Consider the following 23719-nt stretch of genomic DNA (forward strand, 5'->3'; position numbering starts at 1 on the left):
GCTGTCTCAGCTTCTCCTTGTGTGTCAGACATTTCATGTCCTCAGTCATCCTCATGGGCGTTTGTTGGACTCACTGCAGTATGTCCACACCTTTCTTGCACCAGGGAGCCCAGAGCTGACACAGTAGGCCAGATGTGGCCTCACCAATGTTGAGCAGAGAGAGGAGTCACCTCCCTCAACCTGCTGGCACGGTCTGCCACTGCAGCCCAGAAGGCTGTTGGCTTTCCTCTCCTCCTTTCTTCTGTAGAAACCTGGTACTTCAGTGAAGGAAATCATGGTAGTAACATATCATACCTTTCAGAAATCCAGCAGATCACAACATCACATTCAGTAGTAAAAAAAAAAGAGAAAAAAAATCAGTAAAATACACAACAAATTTATTTTATTCAAATGCCAGGCTGCAATTGTGCCAAAACAAATGGGGCTCTTTTGAGCTGCCAAAAGATAAATACAGGGTTGGTGTTTTTAAAAAATGCTCAATATGTATTTAAAATACCCACAAGTGATGTGCCAGCCATTTTTGTACACACCTGCAAGCCATATTAACCAGTGATATGCAAAACATTGTATGCTACATATGCATGGAATCAAAGTACTCTGAGTGATATTCTTAATACTTAAATTGTAACTGATTTTAATGAGGATGAACATTTATCTTGAATAAATTGATGTGAGACAATATTAAGAAATCCTAAATTAATTTGCATTAGTGAAATTAATCATTCAGTAGAATTTTAATAGACAAAACTGAAGACACTACTGTCTGCTTGAAAAGAGTTTTGCTTTGAAGTATACTAACGCATTTTTGGAGTTTTTGCTTATTGACTCCTCAATAGAACTAAAACCAGGGTATGGTCCAGGCTTTCTAAACACATTCCCTTTCTCCACCCTGCTGAATTCTGGATATGCCACTCTGATCAAGCTGCTGTTGAGTCTGGAAACCCTTGGCACATCAACTGTGTGTTTACACATCAGTTCTTGACAGTTTTCCCTGAAAGTCAAATCACGGCCAGAGGGCAGTGTACCTGTCCTAGATCGAACACTTTTGAGTACACAGCACTCACTATGCATGAGCTGCCCAGTTCTTAAATGCCACAAGTTATGGATATCAGACTCACTTTGGCAGAGCACAAGGACTAGGTCCAGTGCCACCCAAAGATGTTAAGCACACCCTAACTGTGCAACTTACATGTTTGCACACATCTGTCCTAGACAGAAATACAGGAGGTCTAATGTCAGCATCAATTACATGCTCACTACCAAGCCAGTGAGATGCTCATCCATGTAAACAGAGGCTCTCCCTGTCCCTGCTCTGTCCTCACATGCCAGGGGCAGGATACAAAAGGAGTTCTCTCCATCTGACCCAAGAAGGTTTTGGATCCTTTCAGATACCATGTAAACTTTTGGCTCTCATTTTTCATTTTCCAAAGTATAAAGTAAAAGAAAATTATTCAAAACAAGCACTTTTTTAGTTTAAGACAGGAGAAGAGACCGTGCTGCCCTTTCTGTGCCCTCTTTTTGGTGGGGTGGCATTGGCCATCCACTGGTGGTACAGAGAGGCCTCTGCCTCTTCCCCAAATCTTGTGTGAGAACACAAGGTACCACAAGGTGTAGGTGAAGTTCTTCAGCACTGCTTTTCTCAGACCTCTTAAAGAGGGCAGCATGTGCCTTTTTCTCAGTTTGGAGGGCTGGCATGGACACCAATCTTTCAGATCCAGCTTCTGTCTACCCTTCCTGGCCGCTTTTTCAGCAAGCTGCTGAATATAATAGCTTTAGAGTGATTCTAGATATTAGCTGTGCAAGGGGTTATGGAGATGGCACTCCTGGGCCTTGTGAGAGGAGTGGCATTGCTTTCCAGGGCAAATTACATGTTGTGCAACCATACTACTTACCTTTTTCATCATGTGAAAAAGTGGCAGAATCTGCTCATTTCCAGTTTTGAGCCTTAAACTGAAGCAGGTAAGACTGGCTAAAAGAAATGAATGTTCACCTTAGACAATCCTTTGATTTTGAAGGATTTCTTTGAGAAGGAAATTACCATTTCCTTCTCAAAGAAAACCCCCACAACCAAAACCTAAAGGAAACAACCATGCAGCTGTTTCAGTTAGGGATGTTCCTTTTGTATATGCCCTACAGAGGTTCAGGAAATAACCAGAATTTCAGGTGCAATAAGAATGAAGGACTGGACTTGGCATCGTTCTCTGAATTCATTAATAAATATGTACAGAAGAAATTTGTCCCTTCAAAGGGTCATGAGGCATTAGCTGCTTTGACTTCTTATTTAGGACAAGTAAGCAGTTTAGTTTCACAGGGGATTATTATAGCTAAATTACAGCCTTGTATGCTCTTCATGAGACAAGAAGGACACTTTCATGAGCAGCTTTTTCATACAGTTGCGGTCAATCTTGAAGTGGAAGGACACAGCTTCCTACTTGCATCCAGTTAATCTCAGAATTTTTTTCCTTCAGATGTCTCTGAAAACAAACAAAACAAAATGACAGGGTGAAATGGGAAAATTTACATTTGGATTTAAAAATTGCACAGGGAGTACAGGTGAATGAGCTCCTGAGTCAAATTAATGGCTGCGAGTTAGGGCTTGTCTGTACCATAAAATGGTTTGTCAGTACAATTACACCAGCAATCCAAAGACTACAACAAAAATAAAGCTAATATATGACTCCAACACAGCTATGCCAGCAACTTTGCTTAAGTATGTGAAACTCATACCAGTAAATTTTTCTTTTACTGGTATAGCTTATGCAGTTTAGGGAAATATTTAACCTACGCCAGGCAGAAGAGCACATTTAGTCAGTATAAACTGTGACTCCAGCAAAAAGTTTTCCCAGTGTATCTCCAGTGGGATTACAACCATCATGCCTCCTGCATCATATTCTGGTCTGGCAGACAAGGAGAAGAGATACCTTCCTCTTGGGGAGAGGTTTTCCAAGGGATGTGACCTGTAACTGATGTAACAGAGCTGCTGGCCTGAAGCGAAGTTAATTAATAATTTAATTAATATTTAATGGCAATATGCCAGTGTACCAGACATCACCAGTGGGCTGTGTTCCCAGCTCTGCCAACTATAAAAACGTTTGAATCTGCCCTGTGGAGGAATGGTAGGGCTTGTTTGAGTAAGAACATCTAGATAATCACGGTAGTCCTCCCTGGCCTTAGGGTCTCTGAACCTACCAGTGCTTTGAGACAGGTTCTTTGAAGCCCTGTCTGAGTCAAAGCCAAGGTTTGCAGCTCTTAGAGCAGTGCACTATTTATTTGCCCCCTCTCGACTCTTTCTTCTTTCTGTAATCACCATTGATTGCAACCTGGAAAAAAGCTTCACTTCTCATATTAGAGAAAAGTGAAAAAAGCAGGCAGCTGAAAAATTATCTAACCATGAAAATTAGCAAGGTAGATGATGCCCCCCAAAGGGGGCATTGGAAGTCAGTTAGGAAGAGGACTTTCAGAACTGCTGAGAACACACAGCTACAGTCATGGATTTGGGTTCCTCACTCCAGTATACCCAAGGTTACAAAGTTTGCCTCAGCCTTTCACCCAGAGGCTTTTCTATGAAAGAAACTGCTCGCTCAGAGGGTCAGTGGCATGACAATGCCAGAGAAATGTCCTAGAAAAACGGTACAAAAGGATTAATGAACATGTGCTGGGGTCAGAAAGGGTGATTTTCATTTGAAGTACTGTCTCTACATTTCGAATATGAGGGAACCTGCACCTCAGCATAACCAAGGTAAAAATAAAGAAAAAACTTGTGGCTTAATCTGTTTCATACAATAACTCAAAAAAAAATCGGTACAGATTGAAAATAAAGAAAACTACTTTGTCCAAACAAAACTGCCTTAACTGTTGAGTTAATGAGAAGAGGAAAACATATCTGTGTAGCTTTTTCATTCATTGCTGCATTTCTCTCTCTTTTCTACTTTTCCCTTTTTTTGTGTCCTATTTAATAAGCACAGAAGCTTAGTCAGCTGAGACCATTCCTTTTCAGGCACTTGTGCGCAGTTCAAGTCCAGGAAGCAACCTCCTGGAACAGCCTGACAGCAGTACTCATTTTCAGCTCTCCAGGTGGCTGGACCATGTTGTTTCTGTCCTTTTCCAGCCACGAGTTACACGCAGCTATCAGTACTGGAGACAGAATCTGCCTTCTCTGGTTTTGCTGAAGTTTTGTTTTTGTTGCTGTTCCTGTTCCTGCATGCCTCCGTCTCATTTTTGTTTGCAGGGATGTAGGAGGAAACATTACAGCAGCACCAGAGTTATTCCAATTCAGTGGTTGCAATGGACCTTCTATTTTCCCATTTTCTCACACCAAGAAAAGCCACTGTTGACATTTGTAATACCATCCAAAAGACTGTCAAACTGAGGGCTTTCATCATTGAAAAAGCAGAAACAACTCATGGCAGTAAAAGGAGAGAAACTTGTCTTGCTGAAAAGAAAGCCACACATTTTAAATGCTTCCAGGGTGGTGTGGGGTTTTTTTCTAACTTTCTCTTGAATATTTAATGGAAGGTTAAAATATGTTAATAATGATTGTTGCTACAGCAAGCTCAGGCATCTGTAGTGAAGTCCCTTGCTTAATTGCTTACTGTTCTGGAGTGATGAGGTCATGTTAACATCATTGACCCTCTGGGCACATTTATTCTATCAAAATTAACATAGCAATGACCGGAGACAACTCTCTGTTCTTTCTTTCTGCCTCCTGCTTAGGGTGAGGACTAGCTCTTTATTAGTGTCATCCTGGCATGCTTCAGCCCTGATTGTGGAAAGATTTTGAGGGGGACACTGCTGAAACACTGCAAATAATAAATATTGCTTTTTTTAAGGTAGGCCTGACTGCTGAGGCTTACTTCTGTATTTCATTAAAACTACTTTTCCTCCTAAAAATTATATTTAAAAGTAATTTGGATCAATAGACTTAATTTTGATAAGTCATATATACCAAATAATTAACAGTAGATATTAATAAATGGCACAAATATCCTGAGGAAAGGAGAGACTGTGGGTGGGAAATGGTTAACTGAGGAATTCTTCAAGAACAATAATGATCAGATGTTAGGTATTTGACACAGGTGAAAGAGACAACATATTTTGGTGCAATATTATCCTATATATAAGCCTAAACCAGCTAATTTGGTTATTTTATCTGGCTACGTATTTTATAAGACTTTTGCCTGTATTAAAGGTTAATTGCATATGCCCATGTCAAATCCATATTTCTCAAAATGCTCACAAGTGCAACTGTGGAATCTTGATAGAAACTTTACATGCTAGAAAAAAGCCACAATGGAGATTTCTGATAGCTGGGGGAGACCAGCAGGCTGGAGGAGACACATGCTCCTTGGCTAGCTAATGATTGCAGAGAGTGGATACATCTGTCAGCCATTAAGGATGAAAATTTATGTCATTGCTTATAAACCAAAGATTATCCAAAGAGAGTGATCTCCCTCAAGGTAGCAATGGCCCTTTTCTTTCACGTTTTGCTAGAACCCTCCAAGAGGACACTAATAAAGTGAAACGTTGCCTCCATTGACAGGGAATTTAAAGGGCAGGTGGATAAAGACTCAGGGGAACCGATGTTACAACAGTAAGTAGTATAAAGAGATGCTGATCCTCTAAGCTGGTGTTTCTTGAAAGCACACTTTTCCCTTAATGCCTGTGGTCAGAGGGGATATTTTAGTCGGAAGAGAGCTCAGTTCTCTCTTTCCCATCTTCTTGACACGATAGAGCAAGACCCCACCCTCAAAAGCATGTGAACTGAGGAAGCAATCTGTTATGTGAAATGTCCTACTTAGTTTCATTTTTAGTCTTTTCTGTAACTTTGGAGTCTTTGTGTCTGTGAGCAGGAGAAGAGATGGCCTCATCCATCCACACACTGCCCTGGATATCATTTTTCTGAGGGGTTTGAGCATTTCAGAAAAAATAACAACTTATTTCAGATTCACTATGTTGCTGAACTCAAATACAGTATGAACACTACACATAATTTAAAAATAAACACAAAGTACATTTTAAAATAAAATATTTAATAATAAAATATTTTTTTAAATCTCTGAAACACAACATTTCACTTTTTTTTTGTGTTTTCATGGGTTTCTCTTCACAAAAGAAGCAATTTAAGAGAATCAAGTGAAATCCGTAGACGGTTCAGCTATGAGCGAAAAGAACTGGGACCACAGTTTCACTCATATCTAGAAAAATTCTCATCTGTTTTTAGCTGGAAATGAGACGTAGAGATTTTTACAAGCAAAGCCGTCTTCACTGGCACTTAAAGTCACTGCAGACTGCCAGAGCAGAACCTTGCAGATTTAATGAAAACACAGATAATGCCTGAAAGCTTTTAAAGCAACAAATCTTAGTCATGCACAACAAAGCATCCACTTTCAAAAAGAGGAAAAGGGCTGCATTCAGAGTACTATAGTTTTAGAGCAAACTGCCACAAACTGGGAAAATGCCTGTGCACTTCTATCCCCAGAACAATGATAGGTACTCCTTTAACAAAGGTGACACAGCTAAGAGTGACTGGGGGTCATGGGTGGCAGCTCAGGGGAACCTTTCCTGCCTTACTCACAGGACATTTGCAGCAACAGCAGCAGCTCCCAGGGGAAAACCTCTCTTGTTTTGGGAAGTGAAGGTTACCAGCCAGTCTGAAAAATCACTCTGCCTGCACTTGTTTGCATCCACAAGTGATCATAGTTTACACTCACCTTCTTCCTCTGGAGAGGGCGTGCTTATTTCTAATGCTGGTGTCATGAAATACTTCTCTTATGTTTTCAATTATCTTTTCATCAATATAGCTGTAGTCATGCTCTTCTTCGTCTTCTGCCTCATAGTTTCTTGCTAGATCTGAAAAATTAGCAAAAATTAACTGTAAGGAAATGGAAGATTCTGCCCTTGTCCTGGAAAAGATAAAATAGTACAATTCAAAAAGACAACCATAAAAGCAAAAAAACCTAATGTTCTCCTCACTTTTATGTTTTTCAGAGATCTTAAATGACTTAAGTTCCTGAACAGTATCTGTGATGGAATGAAAATGAGCTGAGCATTTTGCAAGAGAGTCTTCACTCAAGAATTCCTATTTCAGTTTTTGCACAGGCTTGTACCTCTAAGTTGACCACTCCTTGCTGTCTATGCACGGATAACTTCAGAGTTTGTTAAAAGGTTTAAATGGTGCAATCACTAACAGCATAAAAGCAGGCAGATAAAATTATCTGACCATATCAAGAGAAGAGCAATCTACTTGCCATGAGTTGCACGTACCATCCTTATTACAGATGTGCTCCCATGCTTTTGTGTTCCATTGCCTGACAAGAGGAGCCCCTGCAGTTAGGAAACCATGGTGTTACCTTGGGATTTCCTAGACTCAGAACCTCCAGTTGCTTCTACTTTAAAAGGTGATATAACAGAGACACAGACTTGAGAATGACATGAGGTTAAAATGAAAAATTTTTGAAGTGCATTTCTTTACATCCACCTAGACTAGCCTGAAGCAGCACTGAGGACAAACCTTTCAGAAAGCAGCAGTGTTTTCCCACAAGAGCAGACACCCTCACTGGAGGCCTCTTAGCAGCTCAAGAGCTGGGGCAGGCTCTGCTCTGCATCTGGGCACAGTAACATCTTCACTTTAGATCTCACCATGACTCAGGCTGCTGCCAAGAGGCCCCAGGGTCTCCTCCCCTCCTTGGGTGGTTCACCACTTCCCTGAGGTTAGAGGAAGCTCTGCAAGACACATGGGACCATTGGTCTCATGGAACTGAACCCCATAAGGATTGTTCAGTGAGCGCCCCGTTTCACCGCTTCAGAGCTGCCCCATCCCTTAGCCCAGCCTGTGGTGGGCAAGAGCCAGGTCACAATAGGATCAGCTAGACCTGAGATGATGGTAGTGATATCATCACAAGTTCCCTGCCAAGAGCAAATCACCCTTAGAGTTTATCAGGAAGGCTCATAGGTAATGGAGCTGAGAAGATACTGTGTTTTTAAAGCCAAAACTTTCACCTGAAATTGCAAACCAGTGTGAAACACTGCTGTGGGTACAGCTGTTCCTGGTTGATTAATTTTCTAGGACACAACTTGAAACAACCTACTACAGTGTACTCTCTGACCTCCCAGCAAGCCATGTTTGTCAAAAAGGTTCTACTTTATGAGGCCAAATTTCTCAAAAAAGAATCCTCCCAGACTTACTATTGCAACCACCACATGCCCCTTCACCAAGAGAATAATTCTATCATTTCTCTGCAGTCTCCAAATCCCACTTGTGTTCCTCCTAAGGCTCTCCATGACTGAGGTGTCTCTCCCTGAAAACTGGGTAGTAGTAATTTCTTTGTGAGGGTGTGATCCTTTCCTTTATAGGTTTTCTAAGGCTGGAAATAAATATTAAGTTAATCAAGTATCTGTCTGATCACACCAGTGTAGAGTCTATCCTAAACCCACATACCCACAAGTCCCCCACTACTGAATTAGCAAAGTATTTCCAGATCTGAGCATCAAAAGGAAAAAAAAAAGCAAAACCAAAACCCCAAGGATATGATTAGAAATGCATTGAAGGTCTCACTTGCACATGTGGCCACTATCTTGTTAATAAACATTTCCTGGTTTGTAGTTCATTTGCAATTTGGCTGTGCTTGATATCAGTAAAAGTAAACTAATGAATAAAACAGGCACTGCAAGAATAAGCTAATCCCCGTGATTCAGCAAGGGAAATATTGTTTGTGCACTTTAGACTTGCTAATAGGGATATAAGGTACAGATTGCTCATGGATGGCATAGCCAGGTTTTCTTCTTTCCCAAACACATGTAAACAAAATGATATGCTTCTAAGCAAGACAGCTCAAGGAGAAAGAATGTTGATGTCATCAGGCCCGACTAAATCACAGCTGTCCTCAGTCCCAAACCTGTTCAGGGTGCCTTTTGAAATGTATATATATACACTTCAATAAAGCATTAAGTAATGAATGAGACAAGCTGAAAAATCCCAGGGGAATTCTGAACATTGAAATCAATGCAATTTTCTTCCCTATTTGAAAAAAAAATCTATTAGCCTCAACATTGAATTCCCGAATAGGATAGGCCATCTCAGCCTGCCAAGAAAATAATGCTTATGTCATCGTGCTGTCCATCCATCCATCAATCTTTTCAGTACTTTTACAAGTTTATTTCTGCCAATTTCAGTCAGATTTGAAAAGGGGACAGAAGTCTCACCGTGGTTACAAAAGCTGGAGTTGAATTAGTTCCTCTATTGAAAGAGAAGCATGCAGAACACAGCTGTTATCCACTCCATTTGGCAGCAGACCGCAGCATAAATCAGTGTGTGCATATTTGTTGGCCACTCAACACACACATAGCTCCAGACCTGCTCTTTTTCTTTTGACAGGAACATCACAAGGAGAGTTTTGGTTATTATCAGGAAAGGCAGAGAGGAGCAGTAGGGGACAACAGGCCTAAATACTTATTAAACCAAATTTCATTAATTCTGCTCTTCCTGGAACAATTTGTATAATTATATTTGCCTTTATAGTGGAAGGATAGTGCTCTACAGACTAAAAATTTCCATTAATTTCACTAGTATCCTTGAGTGAGTAAGATATGTTGGCTTTTTCTCGGAATATACTTGCTGTTTTTCACAAATTTCAAGGTCAGAAATGTTTGTCATAACTCTTCATTTTGCCCTTCTTCAAAAGGTAGGCAACAGAAGAGACCCAACCCATTGAGACCCTTGCTTGAATGAAACAACTGCTGGAGGGCCCAACTCATGTACATACAAGGCTGTACACCTAAATACCTCTGTCTGTGTGATCATAACACAGGTTTATAGCTTTGGTAAATATTTCAGATCAGTTTTAAAGCTGCATAAATTAACACTCAACCACACAGCATTTATTGTTTATTTATGCCTAACTCAAAAAAAGTAGCTGTGAAATATTCTGCATAACAATATTATGAGCGCAACATGGTAGAGCCACATCCTTATTTCTGCACATCACTTAGTGAAAATGCACAGAACTGAAGGTATATGCATAAACAAAAGCATTTTTATGAACAGCAGCATTTTATTAGCTGTGAGACTGGTTCTGATGTTCCCCAGTGCTAATGAGAACTAATTCCTTAGGGAGTGCTGCTGAAAGCCGATCAGTGATAGAAGAATTAGAGCCCATAAAACTAATGGACTATTCCTTGAGCTGATATCCATCAACCATTATTTCATGATGTAGCATATCTTCAAAAGCTGTTAAGTGCCATGATCAAAATATTTTACGTAAACTGTAGAGTTGCATTTAATGTAAGGGTAATATTTATCTCCTTCTGGAATCTACTAACCTATTGTTTGGAAAAGATCAACCTTAATGTTTTAAAAAAAATCTTAATTTTCTTGAAAGAGACAACTGTTGACCTCTTTCACTGTCCTTTTAAATTTTTTTCTTCATCATATTTTCTTCTAGTCTATCTTGCTGGTTTTATTGAACTTTTTGAGACCTAGTTTCCACTGTTTCACTACTGCCTCATATAAAATAAATCCCCAGTGTAACAGCAGCTCTTGCAGATCAGAAATGGTTTCCACAAGTTTTAAACAATCTCATATTTCTTACCTCATCATAAATTCCTGCAAGAGGATGCAGAGCAGGGCTCAGGGCACCATCAGAAATGTTCAAGCGTTGCTCTGCACAGGACTGGGGGAGCAGAGCCAGGCAGCACTGCTGGAGAGTGGGAGAGGGCACTGACATGAAGTACCCTTTAGTTTAACTACACATAACACTGTCATACCTCCTCCTTGCAGCCACCTAAGCTCCTGCCTGAAACCTCTGAATATTACTGCAATTTAAATCAGTCATATCTAATAAACCAGTGAAATCAGAAGGATTCAGAGCCTATGCTTTCTTCCCCCTGCTATTAAACAGGTTAGAGTTTGGTTGAGGGCAAAGGTGATTGAAAATATTTCAATATCATTTACTAAGAGCGTACTCACATCCTATGAAATAGTATGATCTCCATGTATTTTAAGTAATTTTCTTGCCTTTTTTTAAACTTACCTCAGAAGATGTGTCAGCCAAGGATAAGTTTTGTGTTTATAGCCAAAAACACAAAGAGTTTTTTGTTTTCTATTTTTAAGAAAATTACAAGACCATGGGAGCCAAAGAATCTAATACCAGTTTTGCCCTAGTCAAAGGCTGAACTGAGGGGGGAAGCTGGAGGGAGTTGTCTCACATGCCTACAGGAAAGGATTCCTAATTCATACTGCTTATTCCCATGCACCTAGTTCAGAACACTAATACAAAATCCCTGAGATGTCATCCAAAAAAAAAAGCAGTTTTTCTCTTTTTTCAAAATAATTCAGAATTCTAGGTTTTTCTTTAAGTTTTTTGGGTTATTATGTCTAATTCATTTTAATATTTGTTTTAGAGCACAGTGCCATGGTCAAATGTATTGTCTTTACTAATGGGACAGCAAGCTCCAGGGGCAGAAATTTCTTAAACCATCTTTGAAAATTTGGTAGACATATGTACATCCTAAAGTACAAACAGAAGGCCCATCCCTCTTTTTCTTTCTCCAGCCCACTAGCCTCCTAAATCAAGTGCCTAAAGACAGAATATATAAATACCTTCCCTAAAATATCCTGACATCAATAAACAAAATCAGCATAAACACTGTTTTGCTGCGGATTGTAACTATTCCAGAAACCTATGCCATGAACAAGAAGATTACATAATGTTATAGAACCCCCTCTTAGAACAAATTTCAAGGATAAATGAAAACTGATACAGCAGATTTCTGTTGAGAGTTATTATCCTGAAGGTATTGCTACCATTTTAATTAATTCAAAGTCAGTCAAATATAAGAAAATAAGATAATATCTTTAGTGGCCTCTTCAGGTTTAATTGCAACAGATGAAAAAGGTTCCATTTCTTAGAAACAAGGATAATAAATCCTATCTTTATTAACACGAGCTCCGTAAGGAAAGACAATAGAGGCTCTAAAATGGAGAGAAAAACGTTGCTTTTCTTTTCGGAACTATCTGGCCTTTGGTAAGAAATAGCAATTGTCTCTGTAAGTAGAGGGGTTTTTGAGAGTACAGATTCAACATCCTTATTAGGAATTTGAAACAGGTTGGTGTTTTGGAGGGTGCCTTAACATTCATCAGTAGAAGTTTAAAGATTAGTCAGTGAATGGTGCATTTCCTCCCACTCAAAACCCACAGGAGTGTGTCTGTGTTATTAGTCTTGACATATTTTCTAATCCATTATCTTGTGAATTAGCAGAGCAGAGTACACCCTCTGGAACAGGCAAGCTTGATGCCCGCAGCAGTGGACTCATGGGGATTCCTTGGCTGGCCAGGAAGAACTGTTATCCAATCTAATCCAATCTCCTGTAAAATTCTGCAGTTATCTTTTAATCAAGCCAAATAATTTTGGACTATACTAACACAGAACTTTCAGAAAAACCTTTAACATTCATTAGGGTATGTCAGGGTACAATCCATCACTGTTCTTTGGACTAGGTTACATCTGCCTAGCTCAAACTCATACTACACTCCAATTTGGACAGAGTTGGTAAAGGGATATACTCCAAGGCAATTAAACAAGAAGCAATTCCCTAGTCTTGCAAAAGAAGGATCATTATGATACTAGTCTGTGATTTTCTATGTGCATACTAAAGAGAGGTACTAGGAGTTTGTTTGGAATCCTCAGTAACAAAATCTATTCTTTATCTGGTGTTCTGTGAGTAGTCTAAGCCAATACAGTTAATAGGATGAACTTCAAGTTAACTAATTGCAATATTCATGAGAAATGAGGCAGGAGACACGTGATTGATGAGCTTTTGAATCAGATACAGGCTAAGAACTGAGCTAGGTGGGAAGAGTTAGTGCTGTGAATCCTTGCAGTACCAGGGTCATGCAAGCCTTCAGCAGTCCTAACACCATTTTCTTTCCTCTAATACTCTTGGTCATATACCCAAAGCTACCTGCAAAGCACAGGTCTCCAGCCATAAACTCATGGAAATAGATAGGAAGAAAATAAGCCTAATTGAGAGCTAAAGTTTAAAAAAAGTATGTCTACTGGAAGCAGGAGGAGTTAAGTCATCAGCCTACACTGACTACTGACATGTGAGTCTCAACTAGGAGAAAAATAAACTCTGCTTTCTCAGAAGGGTTGTTACAGCAAACAGTAGGATCTTGATGCAATGAGTGCCAAAGGAAATAGAGTAAGAAGAATTAAGAAAAGATATTTTCAAAATTGAATTAGTCCCTAGAAAAAGTGTTTTTCTCAATTAGATTGTTTTGGAATTAAAAACAAATGAAGAATTGGCTAAGAAAAACAAGAGTTGTGCTAGAAACTGAGAAATTGCAATAAAAATCAAGCACTTTTTGAGATTCTGAAAAAGGTTTATCAATGTTTTATAAATAAGGCTTAATGCGGTGGACAAAAGACTCATGCTACTATCTCTGAGTGAATAAAGAGAGAGAAGGCAGACAGACTTCCAGCAGAGCAGATGAGACAGTCAGCAATATTGCATCATTTCACCATGGTGTTGAAACATATTCAGAAGAAGGTCCAAATCAGGAACTGTTGCAAAAAGTCCAAGTCTGTTTTCTGGTGTCCAGAACCACAAACTGCATGAGCTAGCAAGCAGAGTGAAAGAGAAGGAAGAAATTTTGCTGGTACCATGGTAACAGAGTCAGCCCTTTGCCTAGGGACAGCTGAAGAGACCTCTGAGAGTTTTCTGGGTCAGGATTTAACGGAGAGACCAACATGAGTGATGTTTGGGTGTCTGCAACAGACATGGTGATTCATTAACAGAACAGTCGATGGGAACGAGCTTCCCTTAGTAAGTTTGCATTGGGAGAAGCAGCTGAGAAGGTTGTGCTGCCATCAAAGGGACCTGAACAGGCTGGAGAAGTGGGCAGAGAGGACATTCATGAAGTTCAGTGAAGGAAAATGCAAGGCCCTGCACCTGGGAAAGAATAACCCCATGCACCAACACAGGCAGAGGCTGAATAACTGGAAAGCAGCTTTTCTGAGAAAGACACTGGGGCCCTGGAAGACAAGCTGACCATGCACCAGCAATGTGTCCTTGTGGCAGGGTAGTCCAACAACATTCTGGGCTCCATTAGGCATAGTGGTGCCAGCAGAGGTCCTTGTGCCCCTGATCAGTACTGGTGAGAGCACACCTGGAGTGCTGGCTCCCTGTACAAGAGAGACATGGATGTTCTGGAGCAAGTCCAGCAGAGGGTCATGAATGTGATCAAGTGCCTGAAACAGCATTTGAAATAGAAGGGGAGGCTGAGAGGGCTGTGACTCTTCAACCTGGTCAAGAGACAGGTCAGGGAGATCTTATCACTGGGTATCAATACCTGATGGGAAGATATGAAGAAGATGGAGACAGACATTTCTCAGTGGTGCCCAGGTACAAAAGAAACACGAGCAGTAACAAATACTCTCACAATAGGAAAATGGAAAGACTAAGTGACCTCCCAGTCCTGTTATTGAGCTGAAGCCTCAGTAACAGTGGCTCCATACTTCTTTTCTCAGCCAACAGATCTCAGTTTAGAAACTACTGTACAGTTCCCGTAAAAGGCACAGGAAGTGACTGTATGGCATCACTTCTTGCTACACAAACTGAGCAGCTGTGTTCAGAAAAATATTTGAAGATTCTTCACCATAAAGGCATTATGAGACTTTAGCCTGGATGACTTTGTCTGTCTATGAATAGTATAGGCCAACAAAGTTAAGCACCTCCTCAAGCATGGACTTCTGTTCTTGTGAATAAGCCAGTGCTCAGCATAAGCTTTAGGTCTGCCTTGTCCATCAAAGAAGCTCTGGTCATGTTTCCTTCAAGTTTGTTCCCCCTGCTTCCCATGTCTGCCTCACGCCACAGAGACTAACCCATGCAAGTGATCTAATTAATCCCTGTAGCATGGACAATGGTTTTTAAAGTCAAGCCTCAGTGATTTACAGGAAGTGCCCTTGACAAAAATTAGTACCCCTTTAACCTATGTTGGTACTTCTTTTTTTTTGTGGGGTTTAAACTGATACTGTCCTTTGTAGCTGCCAACATGTAAGCTTCACTATTTACCCCTATAAAATCTAATCAAATCATTAAACAGTGACAAAACAGAGCCTGAAAAGAGATTTTTCAAAGCTAAAAAATAACAAATTTAGGATTTTATTTCAAAGCTTCCTAATACCAAAATACCATGCTGGTTTTTGCTGGGGCAGAATTAATTGTATTCACAGTGACTAGTACAGGGCTGGTTTGGATTTGTGCTGAAGACAGGGTTGATATAGAGATATTTTTGTTATTGCTGAGCAGGGCTTGCACAGAGCCAAAGCCTCTTCTGCTTCTCATACTGCCATGGCTGGCAAAGGAAGCTGGAGGTGCACTGGAGGCTGGGAGGAGACACAGCCAGGACAGGCGACCCCAATTGACTAAAAGCATAGAAGGAGGAAAGGGGGGGCATTTGGATTGATGGAATTTGTCTTCCCAAATCACCATTACACGTGATAGGGCCCTGCTGTCCTGGAGATGGCTGAACACCTGCCTGCCCATGGGAAGCAGTGAATTAATTCCTTGTTTTGCTTTGCTTGTAGGAGTGGATTTTGTTTTCCCTGTCTTTATCTCAACCCACAATGTTTCTGGCTTTTGCCCTTCCAATTCTCTCCCTAATCCTGCTGGTGGGGGAGTGAACAAGCAGCTGTCTGAGGCTTGGTTGCTGACTGGGGTTAAACCACATCACTTTCAATAATTAGTCCCCAAATAATCAATTTCCACAGCAATAAGGATTAATGAGTATTCAACACGACACTGTAATTCTTCTCCACAGAAGTGGTTTATGTTGCTTTTAGAAGTTTCAATACACATAGTTTCAAATAAACAATCCTTTTAAAGTGTCTTACACACTGAATGACAAGATAAAAAAAAAGAAACTTTGTAGGAAGTTCTTCTATTGATATCAATTATCAGTTAACAAATGATGTGAGGATGAATATTTGTGGTTTAGTCTTCCAAATGTTCCAGTGTTGTAATTAATATGATGTGTTCATATTTCAAATATAACCTGTGACTGAGAGATTAATGAAATAATTTTTTAATATATTAATTGCAAAGTTGAAATATATAGCATAAATGGAGTTTGGATTTGCCCTCTTATCATCTAGCTTTTCAACTTCAGTACTGTTCATTTCTAAAAAAGGAAAAACTTGGAAGATAAGTAGAAAAACTACCCATCTATCAAAATTAAGGGAAACACAAACAAATGGAGACTTTAAAAACAATTATCAGTCAAGTAATCTGCTCAGAACTATTTTTTTCTTCAAAATACAAAAATATGAGTCGAAGACATCTCCATATCTGTAATGTAAATGGCATTCTCATCTTAAAACATTTTGGGATTGGTATTTTTTTAATAAGAGATTATGTGTAAGCATCACTCTAAAGCAAAAGGAAGGCACATGTTTCCCAATCGTCTGTTCCTAAAAACCACTGAATATTCATGCTGCAGTGTCAAACAGAGTTTAATAACCATGCTGCTGCTGAGAGCTTGGATGAATTTGCCTTACTGCATTTATACAGGAAGAACAGAAAGGTTCACTTTTCATTCCTTTTTGACTAAGCCACAGATTCCAAGTGAAATCACACAAGATACTCCTGTATGTCAAGTTTTCATCAGGGCTGGGGTTAAGCTTTGTTATGTTAATAGCTCAAACCATAAAGCTTAACTGACCTTTAATCACAGTGGTTTCCACCAGTGTAGCTTTCCCAGTCATGTCCTTCTGATTCTCACGATGCACCAAATCATTTTGACAACTAACTTGCAATTCCAAAACATCAGCAGCTTGGTCTGAGCACAATTTCTTGGTGGTGTCTATGCAGAAATTCTGAAATTACATAGAACAGCACATTAACTTTCCATGTAAATTCTTATTCCAAACTGATGTGACATGCAAGAGCAACATTCTTTGGCTTATTTCTGTGAGTTTTAACTACAGATCTTTCTGTTTGTCAAAATCAACAATGACATTTACCACACAGCTTGTCTTTCAGGCATGTACATCACAAAATAACATGACCAGGAGGCACTCTAGGTGAAGAGATTACCTCTAAAACACATTTCCAGTCTTTCTTTTCCTTTTTATTTTTGGCTATATGGAGTCACACAAGCAAAGGAGATTTATGAATCCCTTTTTGGTTGATTCAGATTACTTTCTGATTAACTATTTTTATTGTATCGATTCTTCATTTAATGTGTTCTGTTATATATTACATCACAAATTCATATAAAGTCTGACATTTCAATTACACTTACCCAGTAACATTCATAGCATAGTATAGTTAGATGATGGGAACTGACAATTATGGAGTTATTAATTATAATTTTATTACATTGGAAAAAGTATGTTATATGGCTGCAATACTTGCATCCCTTGAAATTCAAGCTTCATAAACACCTTTCCATAATTATGTTGCTTTATTTTTAATTCTAAGGTATTTATGTCACAAATACTTTCAGTCAAATATGTATATTTTAGCTGTGTAAGTAACAGTCAATTAAAAGTGTCAAAAATATATCTTTGGTGAAGCTCTACAGTAGCTGCAGTGTAGGTACAGACCAATTGCAATCATTATACCGGGTTATATATTTTAAGAAATAATCAGTATAGATTTTCCATTCAAAATCAAATGCAGATTTTTTCCTTAGCTATGACAAAGCCCACCCTATTCAAAGAGATAAGGTCATGTTGGTAAATCTGACAGTAGCTACACAGTAATAGAATCTGATCTTTTCAGAATCAACCCACAATTTGCGAAAGCACAACACGAGCCCACATTTTATGACAATTTGCCCTTTTTGAAAAAATATATCAGCTAGCAACAAAAGAAGTCACTGGTAATTGAAATAGAAAATTTGGAAGAGTATATTAAGGAAAAAGATGAGGATGAAATCCATAAAACGTAGGGATGATTTTCCCCAGTGTGTGGGTCACAGCATTACACAAGTGGAATACCCTTATTTTCCAGTTAGAGGAATCTGTAGTATTTTTCTCCTTTTTCTAAAAAAACCCTGTGCAAGCTCAAGATACAGGGGTCAGTTGAGTTACAGTATTCAAAGCATGTTTGCGGTCTACAGGTCATGCAATGCTGGGTAATTCTTTCCTTGGTTGAAAGAGAGCCTCTGAGCCCCAGCAAAGTTTTAAGCCATGATGTAATTCACAAAAAACTCAGGGACCTGTAAAAAAGAAATACAGCTAAGAAATATTTTGCAAAGAGGACAGAAAAGTCAGAAGAAATTCTTCACAGCAGGGAGTTAACCCAATGGAAAAGGCACTGTTCAAACTAGGACTAGGCTCAGTGTGTTGTGGAATACGTACACTGAGGCTGCAGGATCTTTAACTTTCTTTCACAAGCACATCATGGCCTTTCTTTCATCTCCTTTTCTTGATCCTCTGGACCTAAACATGCATGTATACCCCACCTCTTTGTTGCCAGACTGCCCCAATTATATGAACACTCACTTTTTAGGCAGTTATTGGGAAATGTCCACTTTTGGCTTGGGGAAAATAAATGGCTAAATAACCATGTTTCAGAGCTGTCACTAAATTAGTCCCATCCTTGGTATCATTCATACCTGTTTATCACAAATTAAAGGTCTTGGGAAGGGTAGGGTAGATTTATTATTCACAGGCAGATTATACCTGTGTTCCAGTTGTTTGGCATACTTAGCACATAGAAAGCTTTCACTTAATGGTCAACTTTCAGGGAAGAATGGAACTTTAATTTAAATAGTAGATATTAAAAAAAGTTGGGGTTTTTTTAATAAAACATGAAATCTCTTATTTTCTAGTCAGCTCCTTATTTACCCTATTAATACTCACAATCAATATAATGTATGAGTATGTTGAGTTTATTTATTTTGCATTGCCTTAACTAATTAAAAACAGGGCTTGGTATCAAAATAGAAAGATCCCCTCATTAAGAAAAATGTAGTTGGATTTTGTGCTAATCTTATAATTCATCAGCAAAATCACACACTGTGAAAAATAGTTACCTGGGGCACCTTGCAAGCAAATTAAAATATGCAAAATGCAAACATTGAAAAACAAATAGGATTACAGAAAATTAATGTCACATCACTTTATGCTGAAATCTGGTAGTGTTTTAACATCCTTAATAGCACTATAGGTAACAATTATACTGGAGACCAACAAAGATAAGTTGCTTTTTTAAAACTATAACAGTGAAGTCTTACAGTTGTCTTTCAAATACTTGGCAGCACAGAATTTCTATCTAGGCAGAGTCATTATTCCACTAATTTAAAGAAGTCAGGATATCAGCCATGATTTTCAATAGTTACTGCCAGAAAAAACACTAATTCAATTAAAACCTCATAATCTGGGCTGCAGTCATTTGTTAGACTACTCAGGGGAAACCCCAAATCTCAGCATCTGGAAAATAAAACCAACAGCTACAGGCGCATGACCTAAAAATTTTACAGCAGTGGCTAAGAATTGCCCATTACGTCTTCAGGTTAGCTTGTGGTCCAGGAACAACTCAGGAGTCAGATCACAAAGCCGTAAAGGTAAATGAGTCCATGTGTGCACAGTCCCTCTCAGGAAATAGGAGGTGTTATGTCAAACAGGATAAATACAAAAAAGTGTGAGAGGTAAGGTGAGAACTAAAGGGCTGGAGGTGCATCACTTTAGTAAGAACAGAAGTTTCAGAATTCAGCAGAAGCTGTAAATGAGTGCAGTGTTTGCCGAAGGTACAGGTACTGAAAACATTGCAGTAGCAAACTGAGGATCAGAGCAAGCAGTTTGAATTTGTTTCCCTTGAGTATCTGAGGAGTTTAATGCACTGCATCTCTGTGTGTGTATGTCAGCTCTCTTCTGCAAGCAAGGCTTCCCTCTGCTTGTCTGCTTCAGGAACAGTGAAATCTGACAATAGTTCTCATTCTTATGAGTGGCAATGGACAAACAGTAATGCTTTTCCTATCTACAGCCACAGTTGCACAAAACCTCTTCCCAAAATGCCCATTTCCCCTGCAATATAAATGTCTGCTCTTATCCTCTTCTCACAGTTCCAATCTGTGCTCTCCTCTGACTCAAAAAATTTGGGCTATGAACAATTGTATCCATGTGAATATTTTTTTTCATTACTGTGTCTAATTTTTTTAAAAACTCATTTACATTTCTGTTATCCATATCATGTGACAAGGAGTTCCAGAGTTTATTTCTGCACTGAAATTTACTTTGGGTTGTGAAGTTTCTTTTTACTGCCGTAACTCATAATTTCATGCTGCTGCTCTAATCCCTCCCCATCAATTTTCTTCCATCATTCAGATTTTTACTCCTTTTCTTGAGTCTCCTTTTCTTTAGGTAGAAGAGTTTCTGGTCTTTAATCTTTCCCCTTACAAGCGTCAAATTATAACTCATGATATACTGACTCTGGAAATTCCTACTCCTTTGCAAGATAAAACCCAAAAATACTGAAGGCAATCCCTATTCCACACATGCTTCAGACAGCAGTAGTTGGTCACAACTACTCAAAATGCCCATAAAATAACAGGGAAGTTCTTAAAAAAAACATATAAATTAAAACCCCAAAAACGCCAACCAACCAACCAAAAAACCCACAAAAATCTCCCACAAAACCCAACAACAACAAAACCACAAAACAAACAAACAAACAAACAAACAACATAAACCCCCCATCAACTCTGGAGGTGCCCAGCAAAATTGTTGTAGCCACTGAGACAGAACAGAAGAAAGAGAAGCGAAGCGCAAGTAAGAAGAAAGGCTTTTAAATCTGGTTACAAAAAAAGAAAATAATACGTGTGTTCATAATTCACATTATTGTTTGGTTGCATTTTTTTAAAGGAAAGAATGCCTCAACAGCATCTAGAACATTCAGAGTAAAGAAGGAAACAACATTTGTTTAAAGTACAGAAAAATGTGGGAGTAAATATGAAACCAACAGCTGTCATAGTCTCTGAAAATGCGGTGAGAGATGTAGTGGCATAAACCAATCCGACAAAATGATGCTTTTCCAGACTGAAAGTCAAGCTGTTATGTGATTACAAATGACTCTAGTGAAGAGGAGTACTCATTTGCTGGAGCAATCAGTGCCGGACATGGCATGACACCTTTGGAGTACATTATTACAAGTCACCCATGCTAGTAGATACAGATCATAAACCTTTTACTGCAGTTTTTAAAGACAGCTTGGAGTGGCAATCTTTACAACCATCAGGAAACCAAGCCAAAGCTCTGGATACACATTTTTTGCTTTGGCATATACTGCATGGGTATATTTATCTCTAAAATGCTTAATTGCTGCATGCACCTTTCCACCAGAAGAAAAAGGTGTATACATAGATTGAAAGTGTGATGAATGATTTCACTGTCCAAACACAGACAAAAAAGTCAATTTATCCCCACAAGCTGCATACGACAGTTCTGCAAGAGCATCACACAGCACTGTATTCACTGGGAAGCCTAAACCAGGCTGGATGAAGTTTAAAATATTTTGCAGAATATTTTAAGGAAATTGTGAGAGGGAGTGGTAGAGAGAGACATATCAGTATTCATAGTTGCTGATTTATAGAGAAGACTTAATGAGCTTCTGTACCTACAGAATTACAACCTACCTACATAATTTTGCTCCCACATTCATTTTGCATGACTTTCTGCAGGGACAGTTTGGAACTACAGTGGATCAGAAAAGAATGTCAGATTTTGTTTCCCATGTAGTATCAGCCAGAGTAAATGCTATCACATTCAGAGCCTTAGACCATCCTGAGACACAGATGTGAATTACTTTCTGAATTGCAAGAGCATACACTGGAGTACATTCTGGAGTAACTACATTGGTCAGATTTGCACCAATGCTCATCATCAGGGGATCCCCCTTCTATTCCCATCTGGCAGAACCCCACCCAGAGTACTGCACCTAGCTCTGGGGCCCCCAACATAAGAAGAACGTGGATCTGCTGGAGCAGGTCCAGAGGAGGGCCGCAAACATGATCTGGATCACCTTTCCTATGAAAACAGACTGAGAGAACTGGGGTTGCTCAGCCCGGAAAAGAGAAGGCTCTGGGGAGACCTTCTGGCAGCCTTCCAGTACTCAAAGGGAGCTTACAGTAAAGATGAGGAAGGGCTCTTTATCAGGTAGTGAAGTGATAGGACAGGGGGAATGGTTTTAAACTGACAGTGAGTAGGTTTAGATTAGATATTAGGAAGAAATTATTTCCTGTGAGGGTGGTGAGGCACTGGCACAGGTTACCCAGGAAAGTTGTGGGTGCTCCATCCCTGGAAGTGTTCAAGGCCAGGTTGGAATGGGGTTTGAGCAGCATGGTTCAAGGGTAGGTGTCCCTGCCCATGGCAGGGGGTTGGAACTAGATGATCTTTAAAGCTACTTCCAAAGCATTCTGTGATTCTATGAGAATATATTTCACCTACTGTATGACTAGAAATCTGAATGCGTGCTCTTACCTAATAGGTGGGAAACACAAATTTGAATAATGGGAACACACATATGGGAACTGCTGACACGTCTCAAAATCTGTATTATTATGGTAGACAATTAGGATTGATTTATTTCACTTGAAAAGAAACAATTACCTTTGGATTATTATTCACTTGTGTCCCAAGGTAGCCTTCTTGAATGATCTATTGGCAAGCCAACTTACCTTGCACATCAAGGTAATTTTTACAAGGACACAGTGTATCCATAGCAAAGGGTACTGACAAGGGTCTATGATCTTGTAGCTAAGAATTTTAACCGTCTTCCCCATTGCACTGATTCCAGTACATGATATCAAGTCTTCATTTTCCACGGTCCACTGGAGTGTGGAAAAGGAGAAGAGCTTGTTAGAAGATACTTCAGAAAGGCCATGGGCAATAAGGAGGATCCTCATTTAGCCTTATTAATATACAGAACGAGAGTTCTTTGGAGAATTATTATTTGCCTGCAGGACTCATAAGATACTATAAACTGAAGATTAACTATTTTGACAAAGAAGGGGTCAAGGTTATATGGTTTCAAAGACAGAAACAAATTGTATTCATTTGTGAGTTATTCTCTGCTTAAAAGAGAAAAAACACAAGACCAAATTAAATTTTGTGATCCAGATTCAAGTGCTTAATAATTTTCTTCCTCACAAGGTACTTTCTGTACATACAAAAAATATCACAATTAATTTGATTTTTATTGTCAGTAGTCTGGGTTTTATCATAGAATCATAGAATGGTTTGGGATGGAAAAGACCTTAAAGAACATCTAGTTCCAACCCCCTGCCATGGGCAGGGACACCTTCCACGAGACCAGGTTGCTCCTGCTTCTTTCCCAGAGGTTAAAAAGGGGGAAATAATAAATAAAATCATTCTCGATTGTAGGCTAATGCTACTGTAAGCACACTCTAAGGGTTCTAACACTGTATTTAAACTCTTACGTTTTCCTAATAGTAGGGACAAGATCAGTTAAGCCCTCTCCAGAGTTTGAATAAGAACATTTGGATTTAAAACCAAAACAAACCAGAGCAGAAAGTCATGTCCCAGCCAGATCCATTTCGACAAAAATAAAAGAAAATAATGTACCAAGACGAATGGTCTTGGAGAAACCACCGGCACCGCACCCTGCCCGACGCGCAGTTTGGGAGCTGGGGCAGTGAATGACATCCAGGCAAAAAGGAATAAGCGTGGAAGCGGGAGACGGGCACCGCTAGGGGGCT

The 23719-nt window shown here is 39.3% G+C and overlaps 1 protein-coding gene across 1 annotated transcript in view; it reads right to left on the reverse strand.

Annotated features, from left to right (window-relative positions):
- Window positions 1-356: 356 nt before the first annotated feature.
- THEMIS (thymocyte selection associated) overlaps window positions 357-23719 on the reverse strand; it is an 81996-nt gene continuing 58633 nt past the window's right edge. Inside the window, exons 6-8 of the mRNA XM_017739783.1 lie at window positions 16718-16871; window positions 6711-6849; window positions 357-2474 (exon numbers count right to left, since the gene is read on the reverse strand). Of these exons, the coding sequence (XP_017595272.1) occupies window positions 2465-2474; window positions 6711-6849; window positions 16718-16871 (303 nt within the window). The 3' untranslated portion in view covers window positions 357-2464. The remainder of the gene's footprint in view (window positions 2475-6710; window positions 6850-16717; window positions 16872-23719) is intronic.

This window comes from Corvus brachyrhynchos, unplaced genomic scaffold (genome assembly GCF_000691975.1).
Source record: "Corvus brachyrhynchos isolate BGI_N302 unplaced genomic scaffold, ASM69197v1 scaffold14, whole genome shotgun sequence".
NCBI lineage: Eukaryota > Metazoa > Chordata > Aves > Passeriformes > Corvidae > Corvus > Corvus brachyrhynchos.